Here is a 16,512-nt window from a genome sequence, read left to right as displayed (position 1 = left end):
AAACATGAACACATTTAGAAATAAATAAATAAAGATGAAAATAACTTTATTCATTCAAGTCCGATTCATTTAACCTGTTAGTCTTGCCCCTAACTTAGGTCCAATTGCAATTTAGATCCTTGCAAGTTTAAATATAAGTTAATTTTTAGATTTAGATACGTAATAAGTGATTATTAGGAGTTGTCTAGCTAAATAAATTGACTCCTAATATTTGATCATATTTCCAGCACATAATAATTACTAAAATTTTAATATTTGCTTCACCATTGGATAGATAATATCAACAAAAAGGAAACATGGATTTGATCTAAATTAACTGTTTGTACCGAACTTGTCTCAACTTATTCATGTCTGAGATCTGCACAGTATTCATTTAACCACTCTCGGATGATCCCGACTTCTTGTTTCCTCAGTTCAATAAGCCAGTCGGGATCGTCTCTCGTCGACGACCGGAAATCAACATGAAGAGCTCCTAATGACTGAAGGGCAAGTGGATGAATTTCTTACAATGCATAATAATCCATCGATGTGTAGGACATACAATGCTTATTGTTCATAGTTCAAAACATACCCTTTTCTTTTGACAAGTGCATTGATTCTGGAAGATATATTCTTCAGCACGCTGTAACATCATTCGTATCATACATCGGTTTTAATTGCGATGAATCGATGCCGATTTTAGTTCATGGAAGAAGTGATCTATGGCAAGCTAACAGAGAACAACTTACCCTCCTCGGCTCCATGGATCCTGCATTCCATTGGAGAATATGATATTGCTACCAAATTTCTTCAACAGATTCTGAATTATCTGCATCGACAAGGGACATCGATAAGTTCAAATATTTTCGAAAATGGTATATCGGAATGGAACGGAAGAGGAGAAAACGACCGAAACGAACTGACTTCACCACCGAATTCAGTCGTAATCCAGTGTGGCCGAGGGGAAACATGCTATCCTTAGAGCAAGTCATCGGCATAACCATTTCCGTACATGACTGTATAATCGTTTTCACCTAAAAATTCCAATCGAGTTTTGGATCGAATAAAACGGTCCTAAAACAGGATCGGATGGAGTGAAGAGTTAAGACTTTTCTGATCGAATTTGGGTAGATAAAAATCTGACCCGACCTACTCATTTTGGGCTTATAAGTCGGCTTAATTAGGCCCTAACAATTCAAGTAAACCATTTGTCTCTTTGCTGAGTTGAAGAGAAACCATTTGTCTCTTTGCTGAGGTGAAGTGAAAGATGAAATTGCCTAATTGGACTGTTCTTACCATTTCTGTATCACTCCATTATTGCCCCCTGTTACTTGCTTCTTAAGTTTGTTTACTTGCAATACAATCTCACCATTTCAAAAACTCACATGTCCCCATCACCATAAACGGCCCAGAACCCTCCATCTGCATGTGGCAGTTGCAGGCCATCTATACGCTAAACATGTATGACCCTCAGCCCTCCACGATTCACTCAACATTTCACATTTCCAAACACTATTAAAAACACCAGCAACAACCACTTCTCCCCCCCCCCACCAAAAAAAATCTAAAACAATAACAATGGAAGTAGTGAAGAATCATCTATACGCTAAACATGTATGACCCTCAGCCTCCACGATTCACTCAACATTTCACATTTCCAAACACTATTAAAAACACCAGCAACAACCACTTCTCCCCCCCCCCACCAAAAAAAATCTAAAACAATAACAATGGAAGTAGTGAAGAATCTGGACCTCCAAAGATTCATGGGAAGGTGGTACGAAATAGCTTCCTTCCCAAACTTTTTCCAGCCCAAGAATGGGGAGAACACAAGGGCAACGTACACGGTGAACGAAGATGGCACGGTGCATGTGCTCAACGAGACGTATAAAGATGGCAAGAAAGTGTCAATTGAAGGCACTGCTTACAAGGCCGATCCCAAGACTAATGAAGCCAAGCTAAAAGTGAAGTTTTATGTCCCTCCTTTCTTGCCCATCATCCCTGTCACTGGTGATTACTGGGTTTTGTACATTGATGATGATTATCAGTACGTTCTTGTCGGTGGAGGACCTACCAAGAAGTTCCTTTGGGTGTGTTTAAAACCCTGAATCTCTTTTGTGGTTTGTCATTGGTTGGTAATTTAAACCCTGATTTTTTTTCCAGATATTATGCAGGAGTACACACATGGGTGATGAAACCTACAACTTTCTGGTGCAGAAGGCCAAAGATTTGGGGTATGAAGCGAGCAAACTGCATAAGACCCCACAGACCGATCCGCCACCGGAAACGGAGGATGTCCCAAAAGACAAAGGCATCTGGTGGATCAAATCCCTGTTTGAGAAGTAGGAAACTGAAATGAATGGAAGCATGGTGTATGCATGTCAGATATTCAAATAAACATCGCATCAGAATCTCGTCTTGGTAGTGTTAAAGTCTGATACATGTCTTTCTGTTTTTGTAAAGAAGTAGCAGTTTGAATACAAGGTTATGTGTTGTTCTTCCCTGAAACTCCATTTTAATGGTTTTGAACTATGAACAATGATGTTTTAGCTGTTTGATGATGATGGAAGGATGAAGAAGCTTATGCAGTTCAATTAATTTGTTTTTTTTTCCAATCCTAAGGTGGAGAATGGTAGGTGAAGGGGACCAGGTTGAGTTCATGAAATTTGTTATCCTCTCTCTGATGTGACTGCAACCTTATCTTCAACATGGGCAGTTCAATTTGGACCACGGAGTTTCTACTTCCTTGAAACAATCTTTGGATTTTATGGAAAGTACAAGTTTAGGGAAAGTTTTAAAGGAAAGGTCTCTAATTAGTAATTATCCCATTAGTTAATATACTACAAAAACATAACAATTTTTAACATCCCTGATATAACCACATTTATGATAACGACTTTACTCAAATCCTCCATTAAATGGATTAAATGTTGGGATGCAAAGGTACACATATAAGTGCTTCTATTAAAATTATTGTATTGATTATTAAATCAATTTAATATAAATTATAAGATTCGTTTTTTTTTAAATTATATTAAAAATTATTGTATAATATTTGGATGATATCAGGTACATAATTTTTTATTTTTTGATAAAAAATTAAATGTATTCTTTATAATATTAAACACAATAGATAATATTATCTATTATAAAAGACTTAATAATATTATTGTCAAAATATAATAATAATTTAATTAATATTAATATTTATTATAAACATACCATTAACTTATTTACCCTAGTATATAATTTTGAAGGGGGAAAAGATATAACTTCGCATATGTTTTTGTTGACTTGTAATTAATTTTACATTGACCAACCATTTTACTCGAACCAAATACTAAAAGTAAAAAAAATATTTTTCGAAAATTTAATTACAACAAAATGAACATATTCTTGTTTTTTAATATAATCATTAATATCTTATCTACTGGTCTATTAATTAAGATTGGATATTACAAAAACTCATTATAAGGATGATCCTTCCCGTCTAATTCGCTTCACTGATAATTATGAGACTCAAATCCTAAACATTGTTGAAGAAACCTATAATTCACTTCACTCGTAATTATGAGACTTAAATCCTAAACATTGTTAAAGAAATCTATAATTCACTTCACTCATAATTATGAGACTCAAAATCCAAAACATTGTTAAAGAAACCTATAGCATCATCTCACTAAATCAATTGATAAATGATAAAATATTTTATTTTATTTTTTTACTAATACATGAATTAAATTAATCCATTTAATAATAATTGGATTAATTTGAATCTATCTCTATAATAAGAGGATTAGATTGAACCAATCTCTATACTACACAAACCAAATCGGTTAACCATATAAACAAATAAAAGTTACCATCAGCTCCAATTGCTAGAACACTTGAATGTCATCACAACATACCTGTGTTTCTCTACAAGTTTTACAGTATACTACAACATTGATTGTTACTTTTAGCCCGGCTGTAGAACATCTGTTTCAATAACCAAAAGAGGATTGATTTTAGCAACAACATATGGTTGTTCCAAAAGAACAATAAGGTTAGACTCCCAACCCGTGTACTGACACTGGATAGGGATGGATAGAGAGGGCAGGAAAAGGCAGTCGCGTCCTTGAAAATTTAAAATTACCATTTTAGATTTTTCTGTATTTTTTTTATTGAAAATCTGTTTTCGTCCCCCTAGAGTTTTATAAATTCATTCATTCATGATGTTCGCCGTTGACTCCGGATATATTTCGATTATTAGTCCACAGTAGCACTTTGTAAGTATTAATTCTAATGATAGTCTATTTCGACATAATTGTAACTCCAAAAGAAAAATAATATGCAAAGTGGATAATGCAATATTGTCTTGCACATGTACCTGAGATGCCGCACTGAGATCTGAACTCGTCTCAACTAAACTGTCCAGCTTCTCACCTCGTGCAATCACGCTATCAATTGTTTAATGCTGCATCAAAGACATAATCATTTCAATGTTTGAGAGAAGAACTTCTAATAAATGAAATCCAAGCTAACACAAGCATACCGATACTTTTCCATTGAAATGATATAATTCATCACAACATTACAAATAAAAAAAGATCCAAATATGGACAGTGAACAAATAGATCTTGGGAGCTGAGGATGACATAGTACGATAGCTGAAAGCTAAATGGAAACAACAGAAAAATCTTCACTTTTCCTACAAAAATAGAAAAATACTTACAAGGATGACTTTAGTCTCATCCAACTCCCTCCGAATTTTCAATAATTTATCAGCCTCTACAGGGTCTTGAAAACGGTAAAAGGCTTATGTAAGGTTTTTAAATATAACTATCCTATAAAGCTCCAATAATATCCTTAGAAAAGAAAATGTGAGATTAATTTGGAAGGTATAAGTGTACATCATCCCATATTAAAACATAGCAGAAATGAAGGACAAAGAAAACAGATACCTGAAACTTGGTCAAAGCCTCATCCAAATAGGTCCAAGTTTGAGTGCTGTCAGCTTCTGCAGTTCTCCATGATTCCCCAAAGCTTTTCTGTTATTCATTCACCACCTGCCAAACATTACCGTTTGAAAATCTTCCAAAGATCCCACAGAAGATCCAATCTCACACACATATTTCAGAACACCATATGTCAAACGTGATGAATGTCACCCACAGACTCTAAACGCTATCTTAAACTCTTAATGTATTATAGGCACAGACACAAGCTGTAACATCCTCAATATCGGGTTAGTGACCAAATTATAAAGTTTCAGAAATTGGTGATTAAAGTAGGATAATTGAATAGTTCAATGACTTATTGGAAATATGATGAAGGTTATTCAGTAATTATTAAAGGAAATAAAGGGTAAATTGGTCATTTGACCAGAAAGATTTTTTATCTTTCTTTTAGGGTTATAAAACACGTGGGAAAGGAGAGAATTATCCAGAGTCTTCTTCTCCAGCTTCTTCTTCTCCCCGTAAGCCTCATTTAAAGGTGAGTTTAATTTCAACTGTTTAATTCTTGGATTTATAAGTTGATTTTGATTCTTGGAGTATTATATAAGCTTAAGGAAAGCTTATATAAGCTTTAAACATCAAGAATAGAGAATTAGAAAGGAAATGATATGAAGGGTGTAGAAATGAAATTTTGTTATAGAAAGGTTTTTGTAGTTCTAAAGATGGATTTGACTTGTCAAGGGTATAATTAAAAAGCTAGAAGCAATAGAATTGAATTTGGAACATGTTTAAAATTTAGTGTAATTCTTGAATTACATATGGAGAATAGGATTTTGATGTTAAAGAGGTGCTTAATGAATAGGAATGAGTTTGAATATGAGTATGTAAGTTAAAATAAGAAAGGGGATGATATATGAAGTATTAAGCTGAAAAGAGTGGATTTTCGGGCATAAAAGAGGATTCTGGGCAGAGTGCATCGATGCACATTCATAGTGCATCGATGCATCAAGGTTAAAACCCAGAAATTACTTGAAGGTGTATCGATGCATTGGTAATGCATCGATGCACTCTTTTAAAATAGAAACATCGAATGCAATTAGTGCATCGATGCATAAGGCATGCATCGATGCATCCCAGTAATAATACAACATCGAATGCATTTTATGCACCGATGCATCAGTAGTGCATCGATGCATACCTTCATTAAAAGATAAAATTGGCTTTTCTCTGAGCTTAAGGAGTGATAGTTTCGAATATATCAATCAGTATACTGATAAGTATTAATGTATTATTATGTAGATATAGAATGAAAGCTTGTTCCGGAACAAACTAAGGTTTAGGATTGATTCAAAACAATGAGGCCCAGGTGAGTGCATCTTATTGTATAAGATTATATGGAAATTGGACTTGTGATAAGTCTATTCTTATAGTAATAGCTCATTAAGTCTTGATTATAAGTATGTTAACGATATGAAGTGTATGTATGTTTGATTATATGAATTGATATGTTTTGTTTGGTATGTGCTATGTGATTTATGAAAAAAATACGGTTAAGTGTTAATGAGAGAATATAAAATAAGTTATGAAATTATATGAATATAGAAGATAAGTCAAGAGATGTAGGGAAATGGAAATAGATGTTTATAAAGAGTCATAGAAGAACAAATATAAGTAATATGATAATGAAATATAAGACTATGTGAATACATGGTTATGAGATAAAGATGTAAGAATAGGAAAATATGATGAGAGTGAGTTCATGAGAAGTGATATGAACTAGGTAAACATGAGTTGGACAAGTACATAGTGATATGATCCATCATGGGAATTAGTATAATAGAGCTTTTGATTTAATGAGAGTTAAGGGAACTAATAAGATTGAATTATAGAATGAAATGGGAATAATATATCAATTAGGAAACTTGAATATAAAGGGACGATACGAATATGCAAGATAAGTTATATGCTAAATATCTATGGAGCTATATGAAAAGATTATAATGAAATTATGAAATTGAATTAAGTAAATAGATTAAATTATTACCTAAATAAAAATACTATTAAATGATATATATATTTAGAATACGATATAAGCTATGTAAAAGTGTTCTAGGTGTTTCTATATGTTATATGAAGTATATGATCATATGTGAACAAGATATGATAAGTATGTTTACATGAATAAATGTGATTGGGTGAGAAATGATAGAAAGTATATGAAAACATGTATAGGTGAATTAGCTTTGTAATTAGGTAATATATGAAATCATAACTATGAATTATGTGATGTGAAAGTAATCTATGTGATTATATGTTATATGAATACAAGAACATGAGATATGTGACATGTGAATTATATGGAAATGATCTACGTGTAAGTGAACTATGTGACTATGTGATAATATGAAAAGAAGCTATGTGATACGTGATATGTGAAAGTGAATTACATGTTTATGTGAATATTTGAAATGAAATAAATGATAATGCCCATGTTATGTGTCATGAGAGCTAGGGGTATAGTTGGCATGCCAAGAGTCGAGGGTCTACGCGGTCTTTCGGGACATATATATTCTTTGGAACATTTATGAGGTCTTTGAGGCACATACTTGGTCCTTAGTATATGTATGATTCTTAAGGAATGATATGTGGTCCTTATGGACATTATTATATGGCACTACGGTGCAATTCTACGCGGTCCTTCGGGATATATATATATTCTATGGAACATGTGTGAAGTCTTGTAAGACACATACTTGATCCATAGTATATGTATATGATTCTTAAGGAATGATATGTGGTCCTTATGGACATTATTATAAGGCACTACGGTGCAATTCTACGCGGCACTACGGTGCAATTCTACGTGCACTTCGGTGCAATGATACGAGCTGTGGTGACAGCATTAGTTCACAACCTCTATAGACTCACATATCGATAGTTCTCAAAAGTGTACCATGGGCTAATCAAAGAGATAACATAAATACAATATATATAATGTATATGCTTTTGGTGAAATGATATATGAGTGATATGATATACAGAAAGGATAAGTACAAGATTATGTGATAAATAATTCGATGATAATGATAGAGATAATGATAATAATATATATGATAAATGCTAAGAAAGTAGATGATGATATATGTACATGAGTGTCTTTGTTATATAAAAAGGTATATGATTTTGTATGATAAATTAGTATTAAATGTTCCTGTGTTTTGTTATATGGGATGTTTTTATGATTTCTATTATATGTTTTATTTGCCTCACTAAGTCATCGACTTAGCGTGTGATTGTTTCACACGTAGGTTCGAGAAGAATATAGAGAGCAATGTGGAGCAAGACATGTCAGTTCTCCTTACCAAATGTCAGATCAGAAAATATATGTACTGGTTATAGAGTGTAGTTGGCATGTAGTCTAAGGATATAAATTGTATGAACTATGATATATTTTGTAAACGTTTTGAATAAGTTAAATGTTATCAAAGTTTTTAAATTACTCACTATTTTATACAAGTAAATGTTTTGAAAAGTCAATGTGACACCTCAGACTCGAATCCAGGTCGAGTACGGGTTGGGGGTGTTATATTTAATGGTATCAGAGCTAAGGTTTAGCCGATTCTAGGCTTAAACTGAAGTCAAAGGAGGTTTAAAAATGTGTACATGCCAACTAAAGGTGAAAATTTCTGATATGATAGTGTAAGGAGTATACTTTCTTGCTAATAGAATAAGATTTGTATGAGATAGTAAGAATTGATTATAGAAATTGTCAAAGTAAAGTAAATCGATAACTGAAAAATCTGATGGTGATAGCAATTCACCTGCCCTGGCCAGGCAGGATGAAGAGCAGAAACATCAGAAAGTGTCTTATAAGATTAAAGGTTGATTTCAGAAAGTTGAAATCATATTAGAATAGTGATAGATGATCTTTATTTGTTTTGAATCGGAAAAGTTATATGAATTAGTTTTGTTAGTATGTGGATAAGATAGAATATGGTGAACAAGTGTCACCATAAGAGTGTTAAAAGATCAAATGATGCAGTGAGAATTGCAAAAGAGTTCCAGGATAAGTGCATCAGTGACAAGTGTATAAGGTATATGAAGCTAGAGTTTATGAGTTTGATACAGGGGGAAATCGTAATGTGTATGGACAAGAGTACAGTTTGATGAGTAGAGTGAAAGGTTGTGAAGCTAATTTAAATGAAAATGATGCATGCAAGTGATGTGTAGAGGGCTGGTGCCTGGATTAAAAGGAGTGTTGTAGGTGTTGAAATGGGTCCCTTTTCAAAAAGTGGTTATTGTGTTAAGGTTTTAGAGAAAACTCAGAATGATTAAGGGAACTGGTATTTCATAAATTAGCACTACCAAAGAGAGATAGAGATTATGATTTTCAACTACAAACTTGATTGGAATTGGTGGTATTTCAAGATAAAAGATCAATTGGAGGAAAGTCAGACTCATTTAAGTAGTAGAGTCTGGTTCTGGATAATTGAATGAAAAGTTAAAGATATATATATGAAAGTGGAGGAATGAATTCAGAGTTTTGCTAGAAATTATATAAAGTGAAGAATAAGAAGTGTTTTAAATGGATCAAGTGATGTAGATATTGTTTTGCATTCTAGAAGGAAAAAGTTAGCGTTGGCTAACAAGAATATGTGATGGGAATGTACGGGAAGTATAAGAATATAAGATATTGTCGGGATATGATAATCAAATATGGAATGGATCTGGATACAATTTTATATTTGAGTAAAGCTGAGAATTGATAAGAAGAGTTTGAGAATGTGTATATCGATAATTAGTTTATAAGACAAAGAAAGTCATAATGTTGAGTTTGAACAACGGAAATTTCGGGATGTATATGATTGGATGATTAGGACTTGTGCCCTAGATTGAACAGATGTTATTGAATATTTGTCATAGTAAAGGTGATAGAGTTATAAGATTGAAAGGAAAGATAAAGTTGAGTTAATTGATTATGATGTGAATGTGAATATAGTTGTATATTCTGAGCAGATAACTATGATGTAGAAACAGAGATAAGTATTTGCATGGAACCTTCAGGAAGGAAAATATAAGTATAAGAAATGATAAAGAATGAAGTTATGTATAAGAAATGGGTTATCAGAGTAATGAGGATGCAATGAACATTGGTACATAAAGATGAGTATAAGTGATAAGATAAGAGTATGTGAATATGAAAAAGAAAGATATGATTTGTGTATAAGGAATAAATAAAGGAGAAATGGAATAAAGAAAGGAAATGGATTGAGGTTATGAGTTACTGTGTTTATGATAAGTAACAGAAAATAAATGTATAAAGGAAAAAGACAATTGAAGAAATACAGGAAGGAAAAAGTAAGTAAATGAGGTAACATGATAACAATAGAAGATATGTTCTTATTGATTTGTTCAGTGAAAATTCGAGGACGAATTTTCTTTAAAGGAGGGGAGATTTGTAACATCCTCAATACCGGGTTAGTGACCAAATTATAAAGTTTCAGAAATTGGTGATTAAAGTAGGATAATTGAATAGTTCAATTACTTATTGGAAATATGATGAAGGTTATTCAGTAATTATTAAAGGAAATAAAGGGTAAATTGGTCATTTAACCAGAAAGATTTTTTATCTTTCTTTTAGGGTTATAAAACACGTGGGAAAGGAGAGAATTATCCAGAGTCTTCTTCTCCAGCTTCTTCTTCTCCCCGTAAGCCTCATTTAAAGGTGAGTTTAATTTCAACTGTTTAATTCTTGGATTTATAAGTTGATTTTGATTCTTGGAGTATTATATAAGCTTAAGGAAATCTTATATATAAGCTTTAAACATCAAGAATAGAGAATTAGAAAGGAAATGATATGAAGGGTGTAGAAATGAAATTTTGTTATAGAAAGGTTTTTGTAGTTCTAAAGATGGATTTGACTTGTCAAGGGTATAATTAAAAAGCTAGAAGCAATAGAATTGAATTTGGAACATGTTGAAAATTTAGTGTAATTCTTGAATTACATATGGAGAATAGTATTTTGATGTTAAAGAGGTGATTAATGAATAGGAATGAGTTTGAATATGAGTATGTAAGTTAAAAATAAGAAAGGGGATGATATATGAAGTATTAAGCTGAAAAGAGTGGATTTTCGGGCATAAAAGAGGATTCTGGGCAGAGTGCATCGATGCACATTCATAGTGCATCGATGCATCAAGGTTAAAACCCAGAAATTACTTGAAGGTGTATCGATGCATTGGTAATGCATCGATGCACTCTTTTAAAATAGAAACATAGAATGCAATTAGTGCATCGATGCATAAGGCATGCATCGATGCATCCCAGTAATAATACAACATCGAATGCATTTTATGCACCGATGCATCAGTAGTGCATCGATGCATACCTTCATTAAAAGATAAAATTGGCTTTTCTCTGAGCCTAAGGAGTGATAGTTTCAAATATATCAATCAGTATACTGATAAGTATTAATGTATTATTATGTAGATATAGAATGAAAGCTTGTTCCGGAACAAACTAAGGATTAGGATTGATTCAAAACAACGAGGCCCAGGTGAGTGCATCTTATTGTATAAGATTATATGGAAATTGGACTTGTGATAAGTCTATTCTTATAGTAATAGCTCATTAAGTCTTGATTATAAGTATGTTAACGATATGAAGTGTATGCATGTTTGATTATATGAATTGATATGTTTGGTTTGGTATGTGCTATGTGATTTATGAAAAAAATACGGTTAAATGTTAATGAGAGAATATAAAATAAGTTATGAAATTATATGAATATAGAAGATAAGTCAAGAGATGTAGGGAAATGGAAATAGATGTTTATAAAGAGTCATAGGAGAACAAATATAAGTAATATGATAATGAAATATAAGACTATGTGAATACATGGTTATGAGATAAAAGATGTAAGAATAGGAAAATATGATGAGAGTGAGTTCATGAGAAGTGATATGAACTAGGTAAACATGAGTTGGACAAGTACATAGTGATATGATCCATCATGGGAATTAGTATAATAGAGCTTTTGATTTAATGAGAGTTAAGGGAACTAAATAAGATTGAATTATAGAATGAAATGGGAATAATATATCAATTAGGAAACTTGAATATAAAGGGACGATACGAATATGCAAGATAAGTTATATGCTAAATATCTATGGAGCTATATGAAAAGATTATAATGAAATTATGAAATTGAATTAAGTAAATAGATTAAATTATTACCTAAATAAAAATACTATTAAATGATATATATATATATATTTAGAAATACGATATAAGCTATGTAAAAGTGTTCTAGGTGTTTCTATATGTTATATGAAGTATATGATCATATGTGAACAAGATATGATAAGTATGTTTACATGAATAAATGTGATTGGGTGAGAAATGATAGAAAGTATATGAAAACATGTATAGGTGAATTAGCTTTGTAATTAGGTAATATATGAAATCATAACTATGAATTATATGATGTGAAAGTAATCTATGTGATTATATGTTATATGAATACAAGAACATGAGATATGTGACATGTGAATTATATGGAAATGATCTACGTGCAAGTGAACTATGTGACTATGTGATAATATGAAAAGAAGCTATGTGATACGTGATATGTGAAAGTGAATTACATGTTTATGTGAATATTTGAAATGAAATATGTTAAACTATGTTTCGATATAACAATTTAAGGCAAAATGGTTTTTGGACTTGAATTGAATTTACAAAATGGTTTTTGGACTTGAATTGAATTTACAAAATGTTTTTAGACTTAATTGAATTTATTCAAAATTTACAAAAATAATTCAAAGTTCTTTTAATTTAAAATTGAGCACAAAAATGTTTTTATGAATAGTAATTTACTATTTGAACAGTAACCCGAGGCTCAAAAATTCCAGTTTGTAAAAGGGGAACCGATTCCCCCCAAGGGGGTACCGATTCCCTCACTGTTCATCAGCCCAACGGTCATAATATTTGAATATTATGAAGGGGTATCGATTCCCTATGAAGGGGTACCGATTCCCCCCATTCTGGGCAGCCTTTTTGAGTAGAAAAATCATTCCCAAACGGCTCCAAAACATCCCCAACTACTAGATACGACTTCAAACTCATTCCAAGCTATAAATACAAGCTAAGGACACTTGAAGAAGTAAGAAAACAACTATCCAAGCAATCAAACACAAGAGAATAGTTTTTCAATCTTATTTCATCTTTCTCTTGTAAATATTTTGTTCTTGTGAGCTCAATCTTGTAAACACCTACCTTAGAGAGGTTTTCTTGTTTACACTTATTATCCTTTTGTAAATGGGAAAGGTTCTAGCTTAGCCCGTGTAAAAGCTAGGGAAAGGTTCTAGTTTAGCCCGGAAAAACTAGGGAGTTGTAAGGTTATCTCTTTGTCCTCAAAAGAAAGAACAAATTAGTGAATTTGTTGGAAAATCCTTGGTGAGGAGCTAAGGTAGTGGATGTAGACTTTGGTTGATAAAGTCGAACCACTCTAAATCGCTGTGCAATTTTCTATCTTTCAATCTCCTTACTCCCTAAACACAAAACCATTCCGACCCCTCTTTGCAAACCGTTTCGGTTGTCGATTCGAGCTTCCAAAAATCCCAACAAAATAAATGATAATGCCCATGTTATGTGTCATGAGAGCTAGGGGTATAGTTGGCATGCCAAGAGTCGAGGGTCTACGCGGTCTTTCGTGACATATGTATATTCTTTGGAACATTTATGAGGTCTTTGAGGCACATACTTGGTCCTTAGTATATGTATATGATTCTTAAGGAATGATATGTAGTCCTTATGGACATTATTATATGGCACTACGGTGCAATTCTACGCGGTCCTTCGGGATATATATATATTCTGTGGAACATGTGTGAAGTCTTGTAAGACACATACTTGATCCATAGTATATGAATATGATTCTTAAGGAATGATATGTGGTCCTTATGGACATTATTATAAGGCACTACGGTGCAATTCTACGCGGCACTACGGTGCAATTCTACGTGCACTTCGGTGCAATGATACGAGCTGTGGTGACAGCATTAGTGCACAACCTCTATAGACTCACATATCGATAGTTCTCACAAGTGTACCATGGGCTAATCAAAGAGATAAAATAAATACAATATATATAATGTATATGCTTTTGGTGAAATGATATATGAGTGATATGATATACAGAAAGGATAAGTACAAGATTATGTGATAAATAATTCGATGATAATGATAGAGATAATGATAATAATATATATGATAATGCTAAGAAAGTAGATGATGATATATGTACATGAGTGTCTTTGTTATATAAAAAGGTATATGATTTTGTATGATAAATTAGTATTAAATGTTCCTGTGTTTTGTTATATGGGATGTTTTTATGATTTCTATTATATGTTTTTATTTGCCTCACTAAGTCATCGACTTAGCGTGTGATTGTTTCACACGTAGGTTCGAGAAGAATATAGAGAGCAATGTGGAGCAAGACAGGTCAGTTCTCCTTACCAAATGTCAAATCAGAAAATATATGTACTGGTTATAGAGTGTAGTTGGCATGTAGTCTAAGGATATAAATTGTATGAACTCTGATATATTTTGTAAACGTTTTGAATAAGTTAAATGTTATCAAAGTTTTTAAATTACTCACTATTTTATACAAGTAAATGTTTTGAAAAGTCAATGTGACACCTCAGACTCGAATCTAGGTCGAGTACGGGTTGGGGGTGTTACACAAGCATAGACACATCCACCTCCACCCATCGTCCCAGTAATCTAATTATTGCTATAAGATGCAAAGATAAGGGATTTAGCCAGAAAATGAGACTTAGCTATAGCTAAGCTTGCAAGTAGTACAGAAACAAGAATGAGCTGTCTGAGACAGGAAATAGACAGGAAATGAAGAGAAACTAAAAGCTAGGAACATGGAAGCTGAGAGTTGTTGGGTTAGGTACCAACAAGAGGGACGTAGGAGGAATAAATCAATGGTTACTGAATATGGTGAGATTATGCCAATATTTAGGACAATAATCAATAACTGTTGCTCCTATACATTTTAGCTCATTCCACAATAACTGAATCTATAAAGATCTATTCATGTAAACACGACTGCAATCATCAATGAATATATCATTTCTCTATTTCCTCTCTTCTTCTTTATTTTGGCTTTCCATTCATTTCCTGCTATAATCAGTCTCGGGCTACGTGAACCTGATAATATAACTAAGAATACTCGATACAACCAATGCAGAACACCAATATTGTAGTCAATAAGATTTGATGATATATTGAATTATAAGGCAAACCATGACACAGAGAAGATTAGAGTTGCACTTTGTTATATTACCTGGATGAGAAGCGAAAAAACACTTTGAACGGGCTAGTGACTATCCATAAATCCAATTGCATAAAGTCTGTTTCTCTTGTAAGAATGTACCATGTACTCTACATTACTATCACCAAACATAAATAAATAAATATATCATTATTTATCATAGTTTCGTCATAATCAACCAAAGATCTTCTCAAACCTAAAATAGAAACGAAGTCTTCATTGATAGTGAAAAACAACGCGACAGAATCATGATATTGATTTTACTAATAAAATCAAAATTTTAGAAAAGATTTTTTTTAAAAGAAAAACGGCAATGTAATACAAGATAAAACAAAAGAAGATCCAGAGACGGTGTTATTGATCTAATTGCCAGAGATATTAATAATCAAGGAAACAAATATTATCCTGTAAAGAGAAAAGAATTAAGAAAGGTTCGTAGAGGAGGGACCTTCGTGCTGGAGGGACCTTCGTGCTGGACGGACTGGCGCTGACCGGGAGACGTTCGTTTGCCGACGGTTCGAGAGACGAAGAATATGAACTCCCTGACACTTGGCCTTTGGAAGAAACCGAAATGGCTCACGTCAGATGCATTGGCTAGTATTATGGGATCGGATCCTTCCAGCTGGCACTTCAACACCAATAACACAGTGATCTTCATCTTTCCACTCCTCTTTCAATTTTCCGTAACAAAAAAAAGGTGACAAAAACAATTTCGTATCTTTCTCTCCGCAAAAAATATAGAAAAATACAATTAATATTAGCAATACTTAAAAAAATAATTTATAAAACTTTTAAACTTAAATATTTTTTTATTAATCTGCAAGTAGAAGGCAGTAATGAACGTTCATATCCTTATGCTCGAATCTTAATAAATAATAACAATTCTTTTACGTCCCTTGGTTCTTTATATTTAAATATTAAATATAGATAAATATAAAATATTTAAAAATATAATATTTTTCACTTGAATTGTTGTATAAGTAAAGTATATAAATGATTCTTTGATTATATGGTAATATTTTGTTGAGTGCATCGACTATTAAAAGTTATAAATAGTCTCTTAATTATAAGATGTTGATTTGTTGAGTCCTTAGTTACAAAATAGTTACTTGACTATTAATATGTTTCAAACTCGTCCTTTTCGTTAAAAATTGATGTTTATCTGAGTTTAACGTTAACTTGTTGATTAGGATATGAGAAAACACAATCTCATAATCTCAAATGACAATGGGATCAGATTTTATCATA

The 16,512-nt window shown here is 32.4% G+C and overlaps 1 protein-coding gene, 1 long non-coding RNA gene and 1 pseudogene across 2 annotated transcripts; 1 reads left to right on the top strand and 2 right to left on the bottom strand.

The window, feature by feature from the left end:
* Nucleotides 1–333: 333 nt before the first annotated feature.
* Nucleotides 334–1,012, bottom strand: LOC120177621. The gene is made up of 4 exons (XR_005521438.1): nt 904–1,012; nt 729–808; nt 572–622; nt 334–472 (listed from the first exon to the last, which is right to left on the bottom strand). It is a non-coding gene; the product is annotated as an uncharacterized LOC120177621 (long non-coding RNA).
* A 654-nt stretch (nt 1,013–1,666) lies between these two features.
* Nucleotides 1,667–2,480, top strand: LOC120177581 (temperature-induced lipocalin-1-like). The gene is made up of 2 exons (XM_039183678.1): nt 1,667–2,069; nt 2,143–2,480. The coding sequence occupies exons 1-2, from the start codon at nt 1,710–1,712 to the stop codon at nt 2,323–2,325; spliced, it is 543 nt and encodes a 180-aa protein (XP_039039609.1). The 5' UTR covers nt 1,667–1,709; the 3' UTR covers nt 2,326–2,480.
* Nucleotides 2,481–3,906: 1,426 nt separating this feature from the next.
* Nucleotides 3,907–15,922, bottom strand: LOC120177652 (annotated as a pseudogene).
* Nucleotides 15,923–16,512: the final 590 nt, after the last annotated feature.

The sequence above is a fragment of the Hibiscus syriacus genome, unplaced genomic scaffold (assembly GCF_006381635.1).
Source record: "Hibiscus syriacus cultivar Baekdansim isolate YM2019G1 unplaced genomic scaffold, ASM638163v2 tig00112293_pilon, whole genome shotgun sequence".
Classification (NCBI taxonomy): domain Eukaryota; kingdom Viridiplantae; phylum Streptophyta; class Magnoliopsida; order Malvales; family Malvaceae; genus Hibiscus; species Hibiscus syriacus.
Note: the sequence above shows the minus strand (reverse complement) of the source record. Positions and strands in the feature narration are given on the sequence as shown.

Coding starts and splice junctions, on each gene's coding strand:
- LOC120177581 (XM_039183678.1), top strand. CDS start 1,710: ATGGAAGTAGTGAAGAATCTGGACCTCCAAAGATTCATGGGAAGGTGG. Junction 2,070..2,142: donor CTACCAAGAAGTTCCTTTGG/GTGTGTTTAAAA, acceptor TTTTTTTTCCAG/ATATTATGCAGGAGTACACA.